At 43.7% G+C, this 21,565-nt stretch overlaps 1 protein-coding gene across 1 annotated transcript; it reads left to right on the forward strand.

The window, feature by feature from the left end:
* Positions 1-342: 342 nt before the first annotated feature.
* On the forward strand, positions 343-21,537 carry CENPT (centromere protein T). Its single transcript, XM_087940609.1, is given in 20 exon segments — positions 343-514; positions 1,507-1,615; positions 2,381-2,474; positions 3,649-3,782; positions 5,056-5,089; positions 6,781-6,926; positions 7,570-7,823; positions 7,825-8,119; positions 9,695-9,913; positions 11,588-11,839; positions 11,996-12,226; positions 12,400-12,522; positions 13,528-13,650; positions 15,145-15,375; positions 15,547-15,777; positions 15,952-16,185; positions 17,043-17,139; positions 18,577-18,741; positions 19,022-19,126; positions 20,647-21,537. Coding segments are annotated over 20 exon segments (3,294 nt in total). The 5' UTR covers positions 343-427; the 3' UTR covers positions 20,777-21,537.
* The last annotated feature ends 28 nt before the right edge of the window (positions 21,538-21,565 follow it).

Below are 21,565 nucleotides of genomic sequence, written 5' to 3' on the forward strand. Positions count from 1 at the left end.
TACAAAATTATTTGTCATGCTGGACAAGGATGCGGCTAGCAGCTGTAAAAGACAACTGGAAAACCGAACTTTTTCAAGAGTGCACAGAAGAGGAAGTCACTGCAGGATGATTGGATGCTAAATTTCCCTCTTATTAAAAAAAAAACGATGCAAGCCAGCTTTCTTTTTTTTTTCTTCCCCCGAGGTCTTCAAAAGACCCTTGTCCGCTTATCCCAGATGTGGGAGAACAATCCCACCCCCAACGTTGCCGGGCGGGCCCTACAAAGAACTCCATCTCCCACCGGCCAATGCGAGTCAGGGAGAGTTCTCGCGAGAGTTGCTCAGCGGCGGTGTCTGCTTGAATCCCGACGCGGCAGAGAACTTCGCAGAACGCCCGAGAGCTCGTCGTTGCTTCCTCGTAACGGTCTCGGCGGGCGGCGGGCGAACCATGGCCAGCCGGAGGAGCCTGCGAAGGCAGCAGCCGGAGGAGGAACCGCAAAGGCGCAGGAGGTCATTGCGGTTGGCAAGGGAAAAGGTGCGGGGAGTAGGCGGCTTGGGCGGCGGCATTCCCTCCTTTCAGCATAGAAGCGATACTTCCTCGCCTAAGCAATCTCCTTTTTGTGTGCGCGTGTGTGTAGGACTCCAATTCCCATCCTCCCCAGCCCTCCTCCCTCTCCCACCTGGGTTGCCAGTGTGGTCCTCCTTGCGAGACCCGGATCCTCCAGAAGGATTATATTCTGCCCTGACTGTCTTTTCTTGGAAAAAATGAAGGTCCAGCCTGAAAAAAGGAGCAAATCTGGAAAAAACAACTTATAAGGATTTGGGGAAAAAAAACACCCTTAGTTGTTTATGTTTACAACTTTGCTTTACAAAAGAACGTTCAGGAGCAAAAGCAAAAAATAAATAAATCTTATGATAGGTTTTTGAAATAAAGGATTATCCTTTATAACAGAGGTCTCCAACCTTGGCAATTTGAAGACTTGTGGACTTCAACTCCTAGAGTTCCTCAGCCAGCTCAACCAGCTTTCCTGGCTGAGGAACTCTGGGAGTTGAAGTATTCAAGTTGCCAAGGTGAGTCTTCTCCCACTTAATTCTGAAATGTGGGAATAAACCTCCCTATCCATCCCAACCAGATTGAAAACCTGAGGTTTTCCTATTTATGAACAACAGTTTCCTTGGATGTTTTCAGAGTAAAGACCGAGAACTGTTTTCCCCACCTTACTCCAGTGATTTTTTTCCCCTTGTACTTTCTTGAAAGACATTGTCAAGGAACAATAGCCCTAGGCGTAATTGCTTCAGAGAGAACTCCAAAGCTTTCCTTTAGGGAAAATCACTTTCATAACGTACTAAAATAATAATGTGCAGCCATTATAGTCTTATTCAGCCTAATTTGATGTAATAAGCAGAATAAGACTTGATGTCCTTGCTTAATTGTATTTATGAATTCTGGTATTCAATTACTAGAGGGCAGTATTGCCACTTGTCTTTTACATTTGCAATTGCCTTTTGGGGCTGTTTTTCTTTCAGACTGCACCCTTCAGTTATCAAAGATCTTTAGCTTATCAGGCACCTGCCAACTCTGCACAGTTGAATGTTGTGACACCTCGAACTGTTTTTAAGAAAGTCCTGCAGACACGTAAGTATGGTTGGGGGAGAGCAACATTTCAGGTCATGCTGAATTGGAGAATTACAGAATCACAGATAAAACAGTCATTGCTAATTACAGGCTACTCACATCAACAACAAAGACCCAGAAACATAACAACAAACATAGCAAAAAACTAAAAACTTCAGTAACAGTTTAAAAATGTGAAAGGGCAATCTGCATTTTGAATGTTCACCATCTTGATTTGCACAGAATTTATTAGCTACAATATCTTCCACATCTGAAGGATAGCTAGTAAATTCTTCCCAGCCCAAGGTCAGTTGTACCTTTGTGTTGTACCAAATGAGAGAAACAATCTAGGATACTGTTCCAAAGATACTTTTTCAAAAGGCAACTGGTCTTTTTTCTTGAAGTCATTTCACTCCTCATCCAAGAAACTTTTTCAGTTCTGACTCCCATTTCTTAGATGAGAAGCAAAATGTGATCAAGGAAAAAGAAAGTCCAGTTGCCTTTTGAAAAAGCACCTTTGAGATAACCCTGACCTGGATGACTTGAGAATCTGCTTATAATACAGTCTAGGATACTATCCTTCCATCACTAAGTTCAATGCATTTCTGAAACCAGTATGCTCAAGTAAATAGAACAGTTTGCAACTTGAAGATTTAAAAATGAAATGTTCTTCAGAAAGTGAAAAAAGGAACTATAGTGAACTTCTTTGTTTTTAGGGCAGTGACATAGCTATGGTTTTGAAGCACTTTTGAATTCTGTTGCTGAAAACTGTTTGTTTTTTGACAGAGCCAATTGTTTCTCCTCTTGTTTCTGAGAAACCTGATTCTCCAAAACCAGTTGATACAATTTTCAATTTTCCTGTGAAGCTTGGTTCTTCCAGGTAAGTGGTTCCTTTGTGTTTTGAAGTTATTACAGTAAAAGCTACAAATCTTCAGCTGTTTCAAATGTTCTGAGTCATACATTTAAAATCACAAAAACAGTGAAATCTTTGTTTTTCTGCAATGGGCATGGACCTTAAAAGCAGATATTTTGAAGCCCCAAACCAAGCCTTAAATAAAATTATATCTGTTTCTGTTGGGATCAGTCAAGAAATTGTTGATACTGAAGTGCATTCAAGCAAGGAATTAATAATTTCTTAATTGTGTTATTAAATTAATTGTATTGATTAAATTGTATAAATATTGTGCTACTTTTAACGGTCTACATTTGTGAGTTCTGAGCACTTATATTGCTAAACTCTCATTAGATTTTTGTTCGTATGTATTTGGCATGCACTGCATGAAAAGATTCCTGAACCCTGCGCTAAGATACCTCTGTGAACATGCAAGCCTGTTCACACAAAATCACAAAGTTAAAATCAAATCACACCTTTATGCAGTATGTGGACTCACTTATTGGCAGTTATGTGGCATTCTGAATAATAACTGCTCATTTTAGTCCTCACTGAATAATCAATTTTCCATATTTCCTAACAAAAGGGAGTATTGCCGTAGCTATGTCTGTGTCAGGGTTCCAAGTAATAATCCCATATTGAGCAAAAATCTGACGCAGGTGAATTCCTCAAATAGCTTTATTGGAAATATATTGGCACAGAGCCAGTGAAAACCAACTCTGAAGGTTCCCGCGGTTTTCACCTAATCAAAAGAGAAAGTTTTCCCACAACCCCAAACAATCAGTCACACAGTCCAACCAAGACACAGTCTAGTTGTCTGGTGACGTCACTCCTCCTTCCATGGTCCAGGTGTGAGAACATCCTTGGTTCCAAGAGAAAGTATTTTATTTTGGCTACACAAGCCCAGCTATCTCTAACCCCCTTTCCCTCTCCCTCAGCTCCAGTGTGGCAACACTGAAGCTCCAAGATGGCTCCGGTCAGGTCACTGTCAGGGTTGACAGCATTGGGTATTCAGCATTGATTAAAAATGGAATGGCTTTATTGATGTACAGTATACGTACTTGGAGTCTACCTACTATTGTTTAGGTTTTGGTTTAAGCACTATGAAGACTTGTCCTTCAGGAACAGTATTTTGCTAGCTCTCAAGACCTGTCTTGTTTAGCAGTCTAGAAATCAGCCTGTCCGACTCCATTCAGAGTCAGAAGCATAGGATTGCACGGCATACAACGAGATCGAAAAAGGTCCGTGTCTCTGAATTTGAAAGAAATCTGAATAACCAGCTTCACTCCAGCACATGTAAGTTTTGTTCTGACCAAGGCTTCTTGAGACCGTAATTAATTAGTCCAAACCATAGTTAATTAGACCATAATTAAGCACATGGTTAGTTAAAACAACTCTTGATTTATTTCAGCACTGGGAATTATGTTCCTTCCCTGCGCGTAATGAGTCCCAAACAGTCCCTTGAGATAAGCACTCACCTTTATCTTCTTTGAATTGCTGCCAACAACCAAAGTGCCAAATTAACCGTAAAAAAACCACTGAATTACAAAGTCCACACAGAGCTTCAAGGTTTAATCAGAACAGAGAGAACGACTTTGCTTCCTGCAAGGTTTTTTTACCTTTGCACTTCTTTATGCCCTTGGGGAGGGGCAATCACCTCCGAGCCTTACTCCCGAGTTGCCCCTTTTGTTTCAGCTGCTCTCCCCTTCTAGCAGCTCTGTGCACATGTGCACTGGGAACAGGCTCCCCTGGGTCCTCTGCCTCGCTGCTGCCAGACTGCAAAGGCTCCAGAGGCAGCACCCCACTCCCAGGTGGTCCTGGCCCCATCTCTGCATCGGATGCAGGACCCTCATCCAAGTCCTCTCCAGACCCCCTGACTGGTTCTCGTTCTTCCCCACTGTCCGATTCCGCTGCCATCTGCACAGGCTGCTGGCAAACCACAACAAGCTTGGCCTTCGTAGACTACTCTGACCAAATTTTGAATGCTTTTTTAAAAATTGTTTTGCTCCAAGAAATAAAGGATGTGGTTGGCTGTATGTGCTGACATCCTCTGAGTCCAGTTAAAGTATTAAGAAAATTACCTAAGGATTTGTTAGCCTGGATCACAGCACACTTCTTTATGGAGATCAGATAATGGTCAGAAGACATAAGAGACAATAATGTCTATATTATGGCCAGTGAATGCATTACATAGAAGAGGACATGCCTAGCCTGTGAAATAGACTAAGTAGTGAACATGTTTATTACTGTACATTTTCTTGGAAATCATTGTTACTGCTGATTCCCATGTTTAATTTCTCTATGGAGAACTGTCAAGTGACACGCTGCAGGGACATTGCTCAGATTAAAGCAGATTCAAGCTATTCTCAAGTCCCCTGAAGAAGAACAGCGAAGTGAAATTAACACAAATCCTGGGCATGGCAATAAATAGAATAAATTATTATTTGGACAGCGATATCCGTAACTTTTAATGACTAGCTCTGCTTATTCATTAATTAGCATTTACTGTAACTAGTAAGACTTCCACATATAAGCAGCCCATCTAATGTATCTTAAACTCTCTTTGCAGCTCAGGGTTTGCTGGACCATACATCTTTGTCAAAGTAAGTTACAATTCCGTTTTGTTTTGTTGTTGTACTCAAGCTGTTGTTTCTTCCTTTGCCTTCTAGATGCTTAGGAAATGGGGATGACATGTCAGGATGGCAGAAATTGTGAAAATACTTGTTGTCATGCCCCTGTCAGAGTCTGAATCTGAGGAGGAAGCCAGACAGCTGACAGGGAGTAGGAGTGTGGCTCTGTTGGCTGGTGACGAGGCTGTGGAACGGCAAAGTCCGGCTCAGCAGAGCAGGGGAGAGATAGAACAAGGGAGAGGGAGTTCACAGGAAGACTCAGGCCCACCTCCTCTTCATCCTAAGGCACGCAGTGAGGAACTGAGAAGAGAGCAACTTGGGTTGCCTGGCTTATGGGGGAGGAAAGGGCCCTGATTCCCTTCATTAGCCACAGCTGGGAAGAGAGTTGATAAGAAAAGCAGGCTGCGTACAGCAGGCTGCTGGGAGCAATAGTGACTTTATCCTATGTTGTCTTTGCTTATCTGTGTTCCTGGCATCTTCCCAACCATGTGAGTTTTGCCGTGCCTTCAAGCCTGAAATTCTTGCTTCTGCCCTGCCAAACTATTTACTTCAGTTTGGTTTGTTTGGACTTTAAGTTACAGTTTGTGTTGCTCATGTTTTGGATTTAATTTTCTGCAACCAAAAGTTGTTCCTGGGAGAGTTTTTCTCCACCCAGAAGGTAACCTGGACATTGGGGGCAAAGTTGGAGATAATAAAGGGACGCTTATTGCTTATCTGACTGTGTTGCTTTTGTGCCCTGCCCTGGGTCATCACACTTGTTTTCATGTGGTGGTGCCACAGTCTGTACAAAGAATGGAGAGTTTTAGGCCAATGTGCCACATTTCCACTTTCCCTATTCAAACAAAGCTTACATTTAGTATATTCTTACACTCTGGCAGGGTAGGAGCGGCTGGGCTACTGTGAAGCATTAGGCTTTCAAATGCTGAAAAGCAGCTGTACACCCAGATAATTTTGTTCCAGTAGTTTATGATTTACATATTGAATATTACTGACATTTATCGCTATATTTTACACATGGATTCCATTATATGTTGCCATCCTGCTCAACTAAACTTTTACTGCTATCCTGCTGTCCTTTAAACACTCAAGGAAGTATTGGTAATAGCATTAAACTGGCAAGTACGGGTAGTCCTCGACTTACGACCCACAACCGAGCCAGCATTGTTAAGTGAACCACTGCAGTTTATAAGTTAGTAGCCCAGTTGTTAAGCAAATCTGGCTTCCCCATTGACTTTGCTTGTCAGAAGGTCTCAAAGGGTCACAAATATGAACCAGTTGCCATCATGGGGATGCTGTAACGGAACGGTCATGTGTGAAACTTGGCCATAAGTCACATAAGCACACTTTTGGCACACAGCGTGGAAAAGGTTAGCCATCACTGATACAGATCATCCACACTGCTTAAATGGTCTAGATCTGATCTGAGTCGTGGTGGCACAGTGGTTAGAATGCAGTAATTCTAAATTCTGCTGATTGCCAACAGTGTGATCCTGACCAGCTCAAGGTTGACTCAGCCTTCTATCCTTCCGAGGTCAGTAAAATGAGTAGCCAGAATGTTAAGGGCAATAGGCTGACTCTGTAAACAGCTAGGAGAGGGCTGTAAAAGTACTGTGAAGTGGCAGATAAGTCTTAAGTGCTATGGCTATATACTGTTCTGTTCTCAGGTCTCTTCAGATCTCCTTTACAACCCCAGCACCATTGAACTCTGCTGGGAAGAAAGGCTTGATCCGTAGGCCCAAAAGCTACCGAGCAGTTAATGTGAAGGATTTTGAAGGGGGCCTTGAACAAGACTTGTTGCAGATCAAAGATGGTGAGTCCAATTTGGGGCTTCCTGTTGTCCTGGTGTGCTTGTTAAGAGAGAACAACCTGGGAAGTAAGTGGTCAGAATGGGTTATGATCGGTTTGAAGCAAGGGTGGGATTCAAAGTTCTGTGGGTGTGGCTAGGTGGGTATGGCCATGTGACTGGGTGGGTGTGGCTTTTTCCTTTTGGGGGGCAGCCCCCCCTGGTTTTTGGGGGGTCTCAGAGAAGCATCCGGGGCGTCCAGTAAGACAGCGAGGGGGATTCCGGTGCAGCTAATCATCAGAAGAGCTGATGGTCGGGAGAGGGGAAAAAAATAGAAATACCTTAAGGAATGACTGGGTGGGGGAGAATGGAGTCAGCGAGGTTGGGCATGCAAGTGATGTCGGGCATGCGCGTTAATGACTGACAGGGCAGGAAGGGGCGGGGCAGATGGAAAGGGGAGGGGCCATCCAGGGGCACAATTTGCCGGTTCTCCAAACTGCGCAGAGTCATAACAACCGGTTCTGTAGAACCGATCCAAACTGGTGGAATCCCACCCCTGGTTTGGAGACAAAACCAACTGAACGTGGGGTTGGTGTCATGCAGCAAGAAGTGAAATCAGAGTCAGATTTCCATCTGAAGGGATAACTTTTCTTTCAATTGTTGCCAACAGCAGAAAACAACCCCGAAGACCAGAAAACTACAACGCTCCAATCAAACAACACAGAGGCTCTTTCGACGGAGACAGAACTCTTCCTCCCACCTCATTCCAGGGAGGAGGATGAGACGGAGCCGTCTAATGTCCTACCGGAACCGGATTTGGCAAGGCAATCTTTAGGTCGTAGGAGTGTGCCCTCCCTTCACCAAACACGGTTAGACGGACAGGAGGAAATATCTGGCATGGAAGTTGAGAAAGTGGCTGAAAGCAGCCCCCCCCTCAATTTTGATGCCAGGAACCGAAAGTACCATTGAAGCAGAAACTGAACCCATGGAAAAGGAGGAGAGTTACCAAGAAAAGTGCCAAGAAAGCTCACAGGATGGAGGAAAAGAATCGAGGCCCAGTCTGGGAAAGGAGAAGTTAAGTCCAGGTCCCGAAGATGCCGGCAGCATAGAAAGCATTTCGCAGAAAAGAATAGTCACCCCTCAAAGGCAACAGCGAGCGCATTTTCATGGAAGCAGTCCTGATGAGGAACTCTTCATTCCCACAGAGTCTTTGAAGACTGGTATGTTTGTTGTTTAGTTTAGTGTATCAAACACCATCTTCGGTGCACATCATGACCATGAAAATAAACACAAACACACATCCTTCACCCGCCACACATTGAACCGAAAACCCCAGACACAGCACCAACACTGCACTCACTATACAGTAGAATTCAAAAGAGCTGCTGCCCTGGGATAGAAGCTGTTTCTCAGCCTATTTGCCCTTGTTTTTATTATCCTGTACCGTCTGCCACATGGTAATAGTTCAAAAGAAAAGGGTGCCCAGATGAGATGGATCTTTGAGAATGTTTTGAAATTTCTTAAGGCAGCGGGAGCTATAAAGCGCTTCCAAAGAGGGGAGAGGGCAACCAATGATCTTCTGGGCAATGATGTTAACCCTCTGGAGTGCTGTCCTATCTGCCCCTGTGCAATTGGCAAACCGTACACAGGAGCAGTAAGTTAAGATACTCTCTATGGTGCAGCGGTAGAAGGTCACCAGCAGTTTTTCATTCAGTTGTTGTTTTCTGAGGAGTCTCAGGTCGTATAATCTCTGCTGGGCCCCTTTGACCAGGGCTGCAATGTGAGCACCCCAGGTCAGGTCCTCTTTTAGGGTAACACCCAGAAACTTAAAACTGGCCACTTACTCCACTCGGTCTCCATTGATAAGTTGTTGGGGCTTGAGGAACACCCCCACACACACACCAAAATGCGTTCGTAAATCAACTAGGCCAGGGATCCTGAACTCTCGGGCCGTGGCCTACTACTGGGTCTGGAGCCATTCGGAACTAGGCCGCAGTGGGCGCACACAACATCCCCACTTCCCTGGCCAGTGGGCAAGCAGATGCCCACGTGCTCCATTTGCGTTAGTGGCAGGCATGAGCGCCCACCATTTGTGCAAATGGAGTGTGCACTTAATGCCGCTTGCATGGAACCATCCCCTCTCCTCCCCCTTCCCTCCTTCCCCTCCCCCGTCAGCAAAGCCAGAAGGGTTGGGGAACTCTGATCTATAGTTGGCAGTTATTTTTCTCTCCACTTTGGTCGCTTGCTTCTAGAAGCTTCTGTCAGCGAAGCTTCTCGGTCATCCAGGTTGTGGTCGTCCCAAGGGTGCTTTATTTAAAAGGTAGCTGGAGTTTGTTTTTTCCTTGAAGACGTTTCGTTTCTCATTCAAGACGCTTCTTCAGTTCTCAGTCAGAACTGAAGAAGCTTCTTGGGTGAGAAGCGAAATGTCTTCAAGAAAAAACAAGCCCCAGCTGCCTTTTGAATAAAGCACCATCGGGACTTAGAAGCTTCTCTTGCCTCCCAAAATTGTTAAAATACTTTTCCTTGAGTACATCCAGAATAAACTTAGACACTAGAGCAGAGGTCTACAAACTTGGCAACTTTTAACACTTGTGGACTTCAACTCCCAGAATTCTCCAGCCAGCATGGAGAGAATTCTGGGAGTTGAAGTCCACAAGTGTTAAAAGTTGCCAAGTTTTGTTTTTGGTTTTTTTTGGGGGCTGCACACTAGAGTAACCTTCAAAAATACCTTTCAGTATTTTTTTTTTAACATGTGTCTGAATATCTGTGACTGTTTCTTAATTTTGCCAATCTAGGCCTGGGCACAAGAAGGTCATCCACACCAATAGATACTGAGCTCCCAAGAGCATCTCAAAGACATTTCTCAACTTGGCTGAGTAGAAAAATTGTCAGGCGTTCAGTGAATGAGATGGTGGCACTCATCACCAAGGAGCTGGATAACATTATCCCAGAACTTGCAGGACAGGATATGGCCAAGATTGACCCAGGGGAAGGAGCTTCCCTTCGTGAAATAAGTAAGTGGACATGGCTGATAGTTAGCCAATAGTTGTGTGGAAGCCTTTGCGAGAATTATGTGGAAAAGTGCTCTGAATGGAGGTCCGTTCAGGAAAAATTCCCTTGTTCAGGAAAAATTGCCTTGAAACATATCCTGCCTCCATATAATTGATTAGGCGCCTCCACTTAATCTTATCATGTATAAAACACAGGCTCAGTTCCAGTGGTAGGATTCAAATTTTTTTTCTACTGGTTCTGTGGGTGTGGCTTGGTGGGCGGGGCAGGGGAAGGTTACTACAAAATCCCCATTTCCTCCTCACCCCACCCCACCAACCTACTTTCCAGCTCCGTTCTCCTGTGCAGGGCAACCAAGGAAGACCCAGCCAATCAGCTGGGACTTGGGAGGCGGAGACTAGGTGGGGGTGGGGCCAGTCAGAGGTGGCATTTGCCGGTTCTCCCAACTACTCAAAATTTCCGCTACCGGTTCTCCAGAACTGGTCAGAACCTGCTGAATACCCACCTCCGCTCAGTTCCCCTCATCTCCAGTTAGAACAGGGGAAGGATCTTGTTTCAATCACAGATTAGCGACCCTCAGTCTCTGTAGGTAAGATTGAATTTAGAGATCTGACTCCAGGCCTTGAACTAAGCTATATAATCATTTAGTTTTGGTTTAATGTACTTTTGTGAATCCAGTCTTTTGTTTTTTTGAGGGGGTGTGATTTCCAGAGCAACTCTTAAGTAAAGCTGCTGAAAATTGGCTTCGTTTTGAGACTTTGAGGATAGGAAATACCCCCAAATTTTCATCTAAGCCTTAAAATAAACATGGTTTTTTTTTTTTTTTAAAAAAAGAGCCTCACTCCAACACCTCCAAAAGCCTAGGAAATCTACCCTCTGGTATGCTTTTCATTATCTTCCCTAGGATACTAAAATCTGCCCAGCTCCTAGCTTGTGAGTTACTGCAACATGAAGCCAGACAGGTATAGTTTTATTGAAGTTAATGAAGCCATAACTCAGGAGAAATGAGCAGCATCTGGCAATATCTCAATAACAGAATAACAGAGTTGGAAGGTACCTTGGAGGTCTTCTAGTCCATCCCACTGCCTAAGCAGGAAACCCTACACCACTTCAGACAAATGGTTGTCCAATCTCTTTTTAAAAACATTTCAGTGTTGGGGCATTGACAACTTCTGGAGGCAAGTCGTTCCACTGATTAATTGTTCTATCTGTCAGGGAATTTCTCCTTTGTTCGAGGTTGCTTCTGTCCCTGTTTAGTTCCCGCCCTTTGCTTCCTGCCCTGCCTTGAGGTGCTTTGGAGAATAGCCTGACTCCCTCGTCTTTGTGGCAAAAATCCCTGAGATATTGGAAGCCTGACTTTATGTCACCCTTACTCATCCTTTTCATTAAACTAGACATACCCAATTCCAGCAACCCTTCTTCATATGTTTCAGCCTCCAATCCCCTAACACCTGAAACAGGTGAGTTGCACACAAAAGGTAAAGAGCGATAGTTCCTGGCTCTATTCTGCCAAATGGTACTTTGAGATGGACCTTTACGTATGAATGAAGAGGAAATGCGGAATGTTTGGGAAGGATCTCAAAGCAGTAATAGACTCAGCGACACACGCCAGCAGCCTATGTTTTTAATGTGGATGAAATGTATGACCTTTCCCTTTTCTACCTGTTTTTCCTCTTTAGCTGTTGGTAGCCCTCAAAGTCCTAGAGTGGCAACTCCAAATAGACGCACAAGTGGAAAGACTCCCAAGACACCGGAGAGGATCCCATTTAAGGCAGTGAGAGATAGAACAAATCCACAAACAGGTGATAGAAACTCAACAAAAGAAATGAGGACTGTGGAAACTGAACAGATTCTGGAGTTTGAAGCCGAAGACAACCCAGAAGTCGAGGAGATGTCAGAATCTGAGGATGTTGGTGAGCTAATTTACTTAGGTAATCATGTTTATATAACTATTTACCTTGCATAAAAGTGACTCTGGAGAGAAAAACGGTGATAACTTTCAGTCCTTTAGTAACTTTTGGATTGTCTGTGAAAGAGATGGAAGATCTTTGTTTCTTTCTTTTTTCCCCTTCCTTTTTCCTCTTTAGCTGCTGAGATCTCTCAAAGTCCTAGAGTGGCAACTCCAAGTAGACGCGCAAGTGGAAAGACTCCCAAGACGCTAGAGAGGACTCCACTTAAGGCAGTGAGAGATAGAACAAATCCACAAACAGGTGATAGAAATAGAACAAAAGAAATGAATGTGGAAACTGAACAGATTCTGGAGTTTGAAGCTGAAGACAATACAGAAGTCGAGGAGATGTCAGAATCTGAGGATGTTGGTGAGCTAATTTACTTATATAATCATGTCATCACTACTTACCTTGCATAAAAGTGACTCTGGAGAGAAAAATGGTGATAACTTTCAGTCCTTTAGTAACTTTTGGATTGTCTGTGAAAGAGATTGAAAGAGATCTTTGTTTCTTTCTTTTTTCCCTTCTGTTTTCCTCTTTAGCTGCTGAGATCTCTCAAAGTCCTAGAGTGGCAACTCCAAGTAGACGCGCAAGTGGAAAGACTCCCAAGACGCTGGAGAGGATCCCGTTTAAGGCAGTGAGAGATAGAACAAATCCACAAACAGGTGATAGAAATAGAACAAAAGAAATGAATGTGGAAAAGGGGCCTTCGAGAGCAGGAGACGCTGTCCCATTTCAGACAAGTGGCTGTCGTCTTTTTAAAAAAATCTCCAATAATAAAGCACCTACAACTTCTGAAGGCAACTTCTGTTCCACTGGTTAATAGTCCTCACTGTTAAGAAGTTTTTCCTTAATTCCAGGTTGCTTCTCTCCTTGATTAGTTTTTATCCACTGTTTCTTGTCCTGCCTTATTTGGTGCTTTGGAAAATAAATTGACTCCCCTCTTCTTTGTGGCAGCCCCTCAAATATTGGAAAAGTGTTAGTCCTTCTTTTCTCAGGACTAGCTACACCCAATTCTTGCAACCGTCCTTCATATGTTTAGTCTCCAGGCCTTTTATCATCTTAGTTGCTCTTCTCTGCACTGTCCAAAGTCTCAATATCTTTTTGTAATGTGGTGACCCACAGTGGATGCAGAATTCCAGGTGTGGGCTCACTAAAGATTTATAAAGCATTATTAATACTTCATTATGACTTTGATTCTGTGCCTTTGTTTATACAACCAAGGATTGTGTTAGCTTTTTTGGTTCGTGCAACACACTGCTGGCTTTACTTAATCATATTTGTATAGCCTCCCATCTCATGTAATGAATGCTAAACGACAGCTGGCACACACTTATTACATGCATTCCAAACTGATTAACGTAAAAAATGGATCCTAGGAGCGTCAGAGAGAATTTAGGAATTTATTCTATCCTGAATCAGGTCCATATTTTGAGAACTTCCATTTTTTTAAGCCTGCCATAGTTTGGCTTCAGAAAGCATAGTCCTCTCCAAAAGGATTCCCCACATCATTTGGGCTTCTCCAGAAGTCTTCTTGCTAAATTTATTAAAGCAAGTTATTTTAATGTGGATCCTATAAAATCAGTCCTTTAGTAACTTTCGGATTATCTATGAAGGAGATGGAAAATCTTTCTCTTTCCTTTTTTTCTTCTTCTTTTTTTTCTCTTTAGCAGTTGAGATCTCTCAAAGTCCTAGAGTGGCAACTCCAAGTAGACGCGCAAGTGGAAAGATTCCCAAGACGCTAGAGAGGACTCTACTTAAGGCAGTGAGAGATAGAACAAATCCACAAACAGGTGATAGAAATAGAACAAATGAAACAAGGACTGTGGAAACTGAACAGATTCTGGAGTTTGAAGCTGAAGACAATACAGAAGTCGAGGAGATGTCAGAATCTGAGGATGTTGGTGAGCTAATTTACTTATGTAATCATATCATCACTACTTACCTTGCATAAAAGTGACTCTGGAGAGAAAAATGGTGATAACTTCCAGTCCTTTAGTAACTTTTGGATTGTCTGTGAAAGAGATTGGAAGATCTTTGTTTCTTTCTTTTTTCCCTTCTGTTTTCCTCTTTAGCTGCTGAGATCTCTCAAAGTCCTAGAGTGGCAACTCCAAGTAGACGCGCAAGTGGAAAGACTCCCAAGACGCTGGAGAGGATCCGTAAGGCAGGAGAGATAGAACAACCACAAACAGTAGAAAAGAACAAAGAAAAGGATCAGATTCTGTTTAAGGCGAGTGTCAGGTAATCATGTTCATAGAACAAATCCACTCCAAAGGATCCGGCAGTGAGAGATAGGGTGATAGAAATAGAACAAAAGAAATGAATGCGGAAAAGGGGCCTTCGAGAGCAGGAGACGCTGTCCCATTTCAGACAAGTGGCTGTCGTATTTTCTAAAAAGATCTCCAATAATAAAGCACCTGCAACTTCTGTTCCACTGGTTAATAGTCCTCACTGTTAAGAAGTTTTTCCTTGATTCCAGGTTGCTTCTCTCCTTGATTAGTTTTTATCCACTGTTTCTTGTCCTGCCTTATTTGGTGCTTTGGAAAATAAATTGACTCCCCTCTTCTTTGTGGCAGCCCCTCAAATATTGGAAAAGTGTTAGTCCTTCTTTTCTCAGGACTAGCTACACCCAGTTCTTGCAACCGTCCTTCATACGTTTAGTCTCCAGGCCTTTTATCATCTTAGTTGCTCTTCTCTGCACTGTCCAAAGTCTCAATATCTTCTTGTAATGTGGTGACCCACAGTGGATGCAGAATTCCAGGTGTGGTCTCACTAAAGATTTATAAAGCAGTATTAATACTTCATTATGATTTTGATTCTGTGCCTTTGTTTATACAACCAAGGATTGTGTTAGCTTTTTTGGTTTGTGCAACACACTGCTGGCTTTACTTAATCATATTTGTACAGCCTCCCATCTCATGTAATGAATGCTAAACGACAGCTGGCACACACTTATTACATGCATTCCAAACTGATTAACGTAAAAAATGGATCCTAGGAGCGTCAGAGAGAATTTAGGAATTAATTCTATCCTGAATCAGGTCCATATTTTGAGAACTTCCATTTTTTTAAGCCTGCCATAGTTTGGCTTCAGAAAGCATAGTCCTCTCCAAAAGGATTCCCCACATCATTTGGGCTTCTCCAGAAGTCTTTTTGCTAAATTTATTAAAGCAAGTTATTTTAATGTGGATCCTATAAAATCAGTCCTTTAGTAACTTTAGGATTATCTATGAAGGAGATGGAAGATCTTTCTCTTTCCTTTTTTTCTTCTTTTTTTTTCTCTTTAGCAGTTGAGACCTCTCAAAGTCCTAGAGTGGCAACTCCAAGTAGACGCGCAAGTGGAAAGACTCCCAAGACACTAGAGAGGATCCCGTTTAAGGCAGTGAGAGATAGAACAAATCCCCAAACAGGTGATAAAAACAGAATAAAAGAAATGAGGACTGTGGAAACTGAACAGATTCTGGAGTTTGAAGCCGAAGACAACCCAGAAGTCGAGATGTCAGAATCTGAGGATGTTGGTGAGCTAATTTACTTAGGTAATCATGTTTATATAACTGCTTACCTTGCATAAAAGTGACTCTGGAGAGAAAGACACTGGTAACTTTCAGTCCTTTAGCAACTTTTGGATTGTCTGTGAAAGAGATGGAAGACCTTTGTTTCTTTTTTTCCCCTTCCTTTTTTCTCTTTAGCTGCTGAGATCTCTCAAAGTCCTAGAGTAGCAACTCCAAGTAGACGCGCAAGTGGAAAGACTCCCAAGACGCTGGAGAGGATCCCATTTAAGGCAGTGAGAGATAGAACAAATCCACAAACAGGTGATAGAAACAGAACAAAAGAAATGAGGACTATGGAAACTAAACAGATTCTGGAGTCTGAAGCCGAAGACAACCCAGAAGTCGAGATGTCAGAATCTGAGGATGTTGGTGAGCTAATTTACTTATGTAATCATGTTTATATAACTATTTACCTTGCATAAAAGTGACTCTGGAGAGAAAAACGGTGATAACTTTCAGTCCTTTAGCAACTTTTGGATTGTCTGTGGAGGAGATGAAAGATCTTTGTTTCTTTTTTTTTCCCCCTTCCTTTTTCCTCTTTAGCTGCTGAGATCTCTCAAAGTCCTAGAGTGGCAACTCCAAGTAGACGCGCAAGTGGAAAGACTCCCAAGACGCTAGAGAGGACTCCACTTAAGGCAATGAGAGATAGAACAAATCCACAAACAGGTGATAGAAATAGAACAAATGAAACGAAGACTGTGGAAACTGAACAGATTCTGGAGTTTGAAGCTGAAGACAATACAGAAGTCGAGGAGATGTCAGAATCTGAGGATGTTGGTGAGCAGATTTATTTCATCACATTTGTGTATAGCCATCCATCTCGCATAAAAGCCACTCTGGATGCTGACAAGTTGTAGAGTGCTAAAGCACAGCACATTTCAAACTGATTACTTAAAGAAATTGATCTTGGGGGACCTCAGAGTCAATTTAGAAATTAATCTTACCCTGAATCAGTTCCCTATGTTGAGAGCTTCATTCTTTTAAGGCTTCCAAGGTTGGGCTTCAGAAAGTATCCCCTTCTCCCAAAGCGTAACTTCTTCCCACATTATTCCTCACATCATTTGCGTTTCTCCAGCAGGCTTCTTTCTAAGTTTAATAAAGCAAGTGATTTTAATGTGAATGCTATAAAATCCAGTCCTTTACAGATAATCCTTGACTTGCAGCCGTGTGCCTAGTGCCTGTCTAGGAAGTTAACAGTGGCACTAAAAAAAGAGACCTGTGGCCGTTTTTCCACACTTAACAACAGTTGCCGCATCCTCATGGTCATGTGATTGAAATTTAGACTTCTTGGCAACTGACTCCTATTTATGACGGTTGCAGTGTCCTGGGGTCACGTGCTCCTCCTTTGCAAGCAAAGTCAATCCAAAAGCCAGATTCACTTAACAACTCTGTTACTAACTTAACATCTGCAGCCATTCACTTAACAGCTGTGGCAAGAAAGGCCATAAAACAGGGCAAAATTCACGGAACGAATGCCTCACTTAGCAAGAAATTTTGGACTTGATTGTCGTTGTCAGTTGAGGGGTACCTGTAGTCATTTGGGGGTTATCTGTAAATGAGATGGAAGCCCCACCCTAGAAGTTTCATGTGTTTGGGGGAAATGACATGAGATCCCACCTTTCTTTCTCTCTCAGAACCAACTGGCAGTACACCAGCCTTTGTCCGCGCTAAAGCTTTTCACTGTACGCCACTGCTGTCCAGCCCACGTGTATCGAAAGAAGTGGCGTCTGGGTATGTATGCAATTTTAGGGAGATGGACCTCTAACCCCCTAACCACTCTGTATTTAGAGGCAGACCTCCACTTAGAACAGTTCATTTAGTGCCTGGTTTAAAGTTACAATGGCAGTGAAAAAAGTGACTTCTGACTGTTTTTCACACTTACAACCGTGGTCACATCTCTAAATTCAAAGATGCTTGGCAAGTGCTTTATATTTATGACGGCCGCAGTACCCCAGAGTCACACAATCCCCATTTTGCAAACTTCTGGCATGCAAAGTCAATGGGAAAGCCAAATTCAATTCATAGCCGTGTGACTAACTTAACAAATGCCCCACTGTGGCTTATGAGCGATGATTAGAGTGCAGTGCTGCAGGCTGCTTCTGCTGCCTGCTGCCTGCTGGCTGCAATTTGGCAGTTCAAATCCCACCAGGCTCAAGGTTGACTCAGCCTGCCATCCTTCCGAGGTGGGTAAAATGAGGGCCCAGATTGTCGGGGGCAATAGGCTGACTCTGTAAACCGCTTAGAAAGGGCTATAAAGCATTTTAAAGCAGTATATAAGTCTAAGTGCTATTTCTACTAACAAATGCAAGGATTCACTTAACAACCGTGGCAAGAAAACTGGTAAAATGGGGCAAACTCACTTAACAGATGTTTCACTTAGCAACAGAAATTTGGGGCTCAATTGTGGTGAAAACTCGATAACTACCCGCGTTATTTCTTAAATTTAAAACTTAAAACCCCTCTTGCAGTTTCAGTTGACTTGAATGGCTTACAATATAGTAGATGGTGTGGTTGCCAGGAATGCTTTGCCTTGCCTCACTCTTGACTGCCAGAGAAAAAGAACTCCAGCCTCCCGTGACTGGCATTTAGACCCAATACAGGGTTTAAGATGTGTGGATTCTCCAGATTGTTGGCCATGCCATCTGGAAGTACCTAAGAGGTGGCCTTCTGCAGCACCTGGGTTTCCTCTTCCTGCAGTAGATTATGTGATTGTTCAGACCCGTGATGGCGAACCTGTGGCAGACGTGGCACAGGTGGTACACAAAGCCATTTGTGTCGGCACGTGAGTTGCAGGCAAATTTACCTCACTGCACATACATGGGCCTCACAGCTGATTTTCAGCCCATTTAAGGCCTTTTTCAGCCTTCCAGAGGCTTGAGGAAGGCTTCTGCAGCCTTTGCAGGCCGAAAAATAGGCCCATTTTGTCACTTCCTATAGAAGTGCAGAAGCCTTCCTCAAGCCTCTGGGAGGCCGAAAAAGGCCTCAAACGGGCTGAAAATCAGCTGTGAGGCACAGTGCAAGTAAGGGGGCAGCGGGGGGCGCGCGTGCATTACCTTCTGGGTGCTGGAATGTGAACGCACTCGAGCGCACACACAATTTTTGGCACAGGAGCCCCAAAAGGTTAGCCACCACTGGTTTAGACCGTCTTTTTGATATTTTTCTTTTTAGGTCGCCGGTGAAACAGAATTTGGTTCAACGGGTTCCAAAGCCAGCTAAAAAAGCCCGCCGGGAAAAACAGGAGCCGTCCCTCCCCAGCACCTTGGTGAAAAAAATGTTCACCCACTACGTCAAGATGCCAGTAACCAAAGAGGCGTTGCAAGTTGTGGATAGGTGGTGAGTCATGGCAGTTGCTGCTTTTTAGAGAAAAGAGGCTTGCCAACTACCCCTGAGCGAAGAGAAAAACCCCAAATGTGTGACGCTCCCTCCTTCGGTGATCATGCCTGGGTTTCTTGCCAAGAGACTAATCTGCTCACGGGTATTGAATGGCAATCAGACCTTTTGGGTTTCTTTCGGGGGGTGTGTGTGTGTGTCTTGCATTGCAACCTGCCTTCCACGGAGAAGGGAGCGATGCTCGTTACTCCCCCGGCTAACTTTAGGCATCCCGTTTTTGTAGCGTGAATGTGTACTTCAAGCATCTGAGCAACGACCTGGAAGCCTACGTGAATCATGGTCGACGGAAGACAGCAGAGCCGGCTGACCTGGAGCTCCTGATGAGGCGGTAAGGGGTGGGGTGGGGTTGCAAGGTCTCTAGGGCCCTGCATCGACTGAAGACGGTATTTCCGTGGAGGCTTCCCCACCCACGATGCTCTTCAGATGTTTCGGGGGTGAGAACTCCTAGCCAGTCCAGTTCTTGGGAATTCTGGCTGTCATAAACACAACGTATCCGGAGAGCACCAGGCTGCTGGTGGTGGTTCTTAAGACTCGAGGAGGACTCTTCTCGGCTGTTTCCTTGCTGCTAACATTATGGGTAGGAGATGTAATGTTTCTCCACTCTTTGCTTTCTTGAGAAACAGCTGGAAAAACGGTTGAGAAACTAGCAGAGAAAACTGTTGAGTGTAGAATTGTAGTATTTAATAGCAAAGAACATACTATAGGAATAGAGGTAGTGTTCTGACCAAGGTTTCCTGGGACCCTCATAAGCACATGCTTAGTCCAAACAACTCTGGTTTTATTTCAACGCTGGGAATTATGTTCATTCCTAGCCCGTAATGAGTCCCAAATAGTCCCTCGAGATAAGCACCCACCTTTATCTCCTTTGAATTGCTGCCAACAACTAAAGTGCCAAATGAACTGTAAAAAAACCAACCGAAGTACAAGGTTCAAGGTTTAATCAGAACAGAGCGAACAACTTTGCTTCCTGCAAAGGTTTCTTCACCTTTGCCTGTCCTTTATCCCTGATGGGAGGGGCAATCACCTCCCAGCCTTACTCCCCAGCCGCCCCGTTTGTTTCAGCTGCTCTTGCCTTCTGGCAGCTCTGCGCAAACGCACACTGGGAACAGGCTTCCCCGGGTCCTCTGCCTCACTGCTGCCAGATTCTGGAGGCTCCAAAGGCAGCACCCCACTCACAGATGGTCCTGGTTCTATCTCTGTATCGGATGCAGGACCCTCATCCAAGCCCTCCCCAGACTCCCGGACTGGTCCCCGTTCTTCCCCACTGTCCGATTCCGCTGCCGTCTGCATAGGCTGCCAGCGAACCACAACAGGTTGTCCTCAACTTAAAACAGTTCATTTTGTCACTTTTCGAAGTTACACAGTGGCACTGAAAAAAAGTGTCCACCTCTCACCCTTCTGACCATCGCAGCATCCCCGTGGCCACGTGATTTATCATCCGGATGCTTGATAACTGACTCATATTTATGACAGCTGCAGTGCCCCAGGGGTCAGGGGATCCTCCTCTTGCAACCTCCTGACAAGTGAAATGACTGGGGAGACCAGATTCACTTTTAACAACTGTGCAACTTAACTTTTAACCACTGCAGTGATTCAGTTAGCGAATGTGATGAGAAAAGTTATAAAACGGGGCAAAACTCACTTAACAAAATATCTCAACACAGCAACCTACATTTTGGGCTCCATAATTCGAGGACTACCTGTAGCCTCAGGGCAGTTTACAAAGCCCAAACTGGAGGGGCCTAGGCTATGTGACAGGATTTGTTGGAAAGAGGCGAGCCCTATCCCGATTCTCAGGCCTGCTTCTTTTGGTCTTGTTCTCTTGTGATCCCTTTCTCCACAATCCAGGCAAGGGCTGATAACAGACAAGACGCCTCTAAATGTGCTGGTCGAGCGACACTTGCCCTTGGAGTACAGGAAGCTGCTAATCCCGGTCGCCGTCAGTGGGAACAAAGTGATCCCTCAGAAGCTGAAGTGAGAAGCTGAACCGCTTGGATGCCAGTGACAGAACATTTCTCATTTGGAAACAAGCAGTGGAGGAAGATGATCTCCTAAGATTCCGGACTAGAACGGATGTAGATTTGTCCGTAAGACATAATCATTTACATGGCATTTAACTTAAGCATGGCACCTTCTCAGAAACAAGCTGAATTGCACTTATTGTGTCTCGGCTACTGCATACAGGAGGAACCTTGTTTTTCTGTCTGTATCAGGGTTGCAAGTTATATTTTGTACAAAAAAAAAAAAAAATGCAGCCCAAAACATTCTGTATTACCTTGGAATAAAACTATTTTCTCTGTACTCTTGTTCTCAAGCAAGCAAAAACCTGCGGTCTTATACCAATTTTACTAAACCTTTCCTTGTATTCTGAAGATATTGGACTTAGGAGACTTTTTGTAATTTTAGCTGTTTTTCTTTCATAAATAAACATCCAAACCTAAGTAGATGCAGTTCTTAAGTAAAGATCAATAAATCAAACTAGAGGTGATCCATGTCAGTCATGTAGCTATTCAATTATGCATATTCTGGGCAATGTCTGTCTTGATGAACAGATTTGTGTACATAAATGTATCCAACATATGCATTTTTACAGCCGAGACTTACATAGTAACTTTGGAAGAACAGCACAAAACGATTCTCATAACAGCAGGTCCCTTTTACATGCTATGGAGGGAAAGTATACATTGGATTAAAAAAAATGGACAAAATGATTTTTATTTTATCCCTAATAAGTTCATATCTGTTGTTCTGCAACATACTGAAAAAA

The sequence above is a fragment of the Pseudonaja textilis genome, chromosome 11 (assembly GCF_049901715.1).
Source record: "Pseudonaja textilis isolate UNSWEBS1 chromosome 11, rPseTex1.2, whole genome shotgun sequence".
NCBI lineage: Eukaryota > Metazoa > Chordata > Lepidosauria > Squamata > Elapidae > Pseudonaja > Pseudonaja textilis.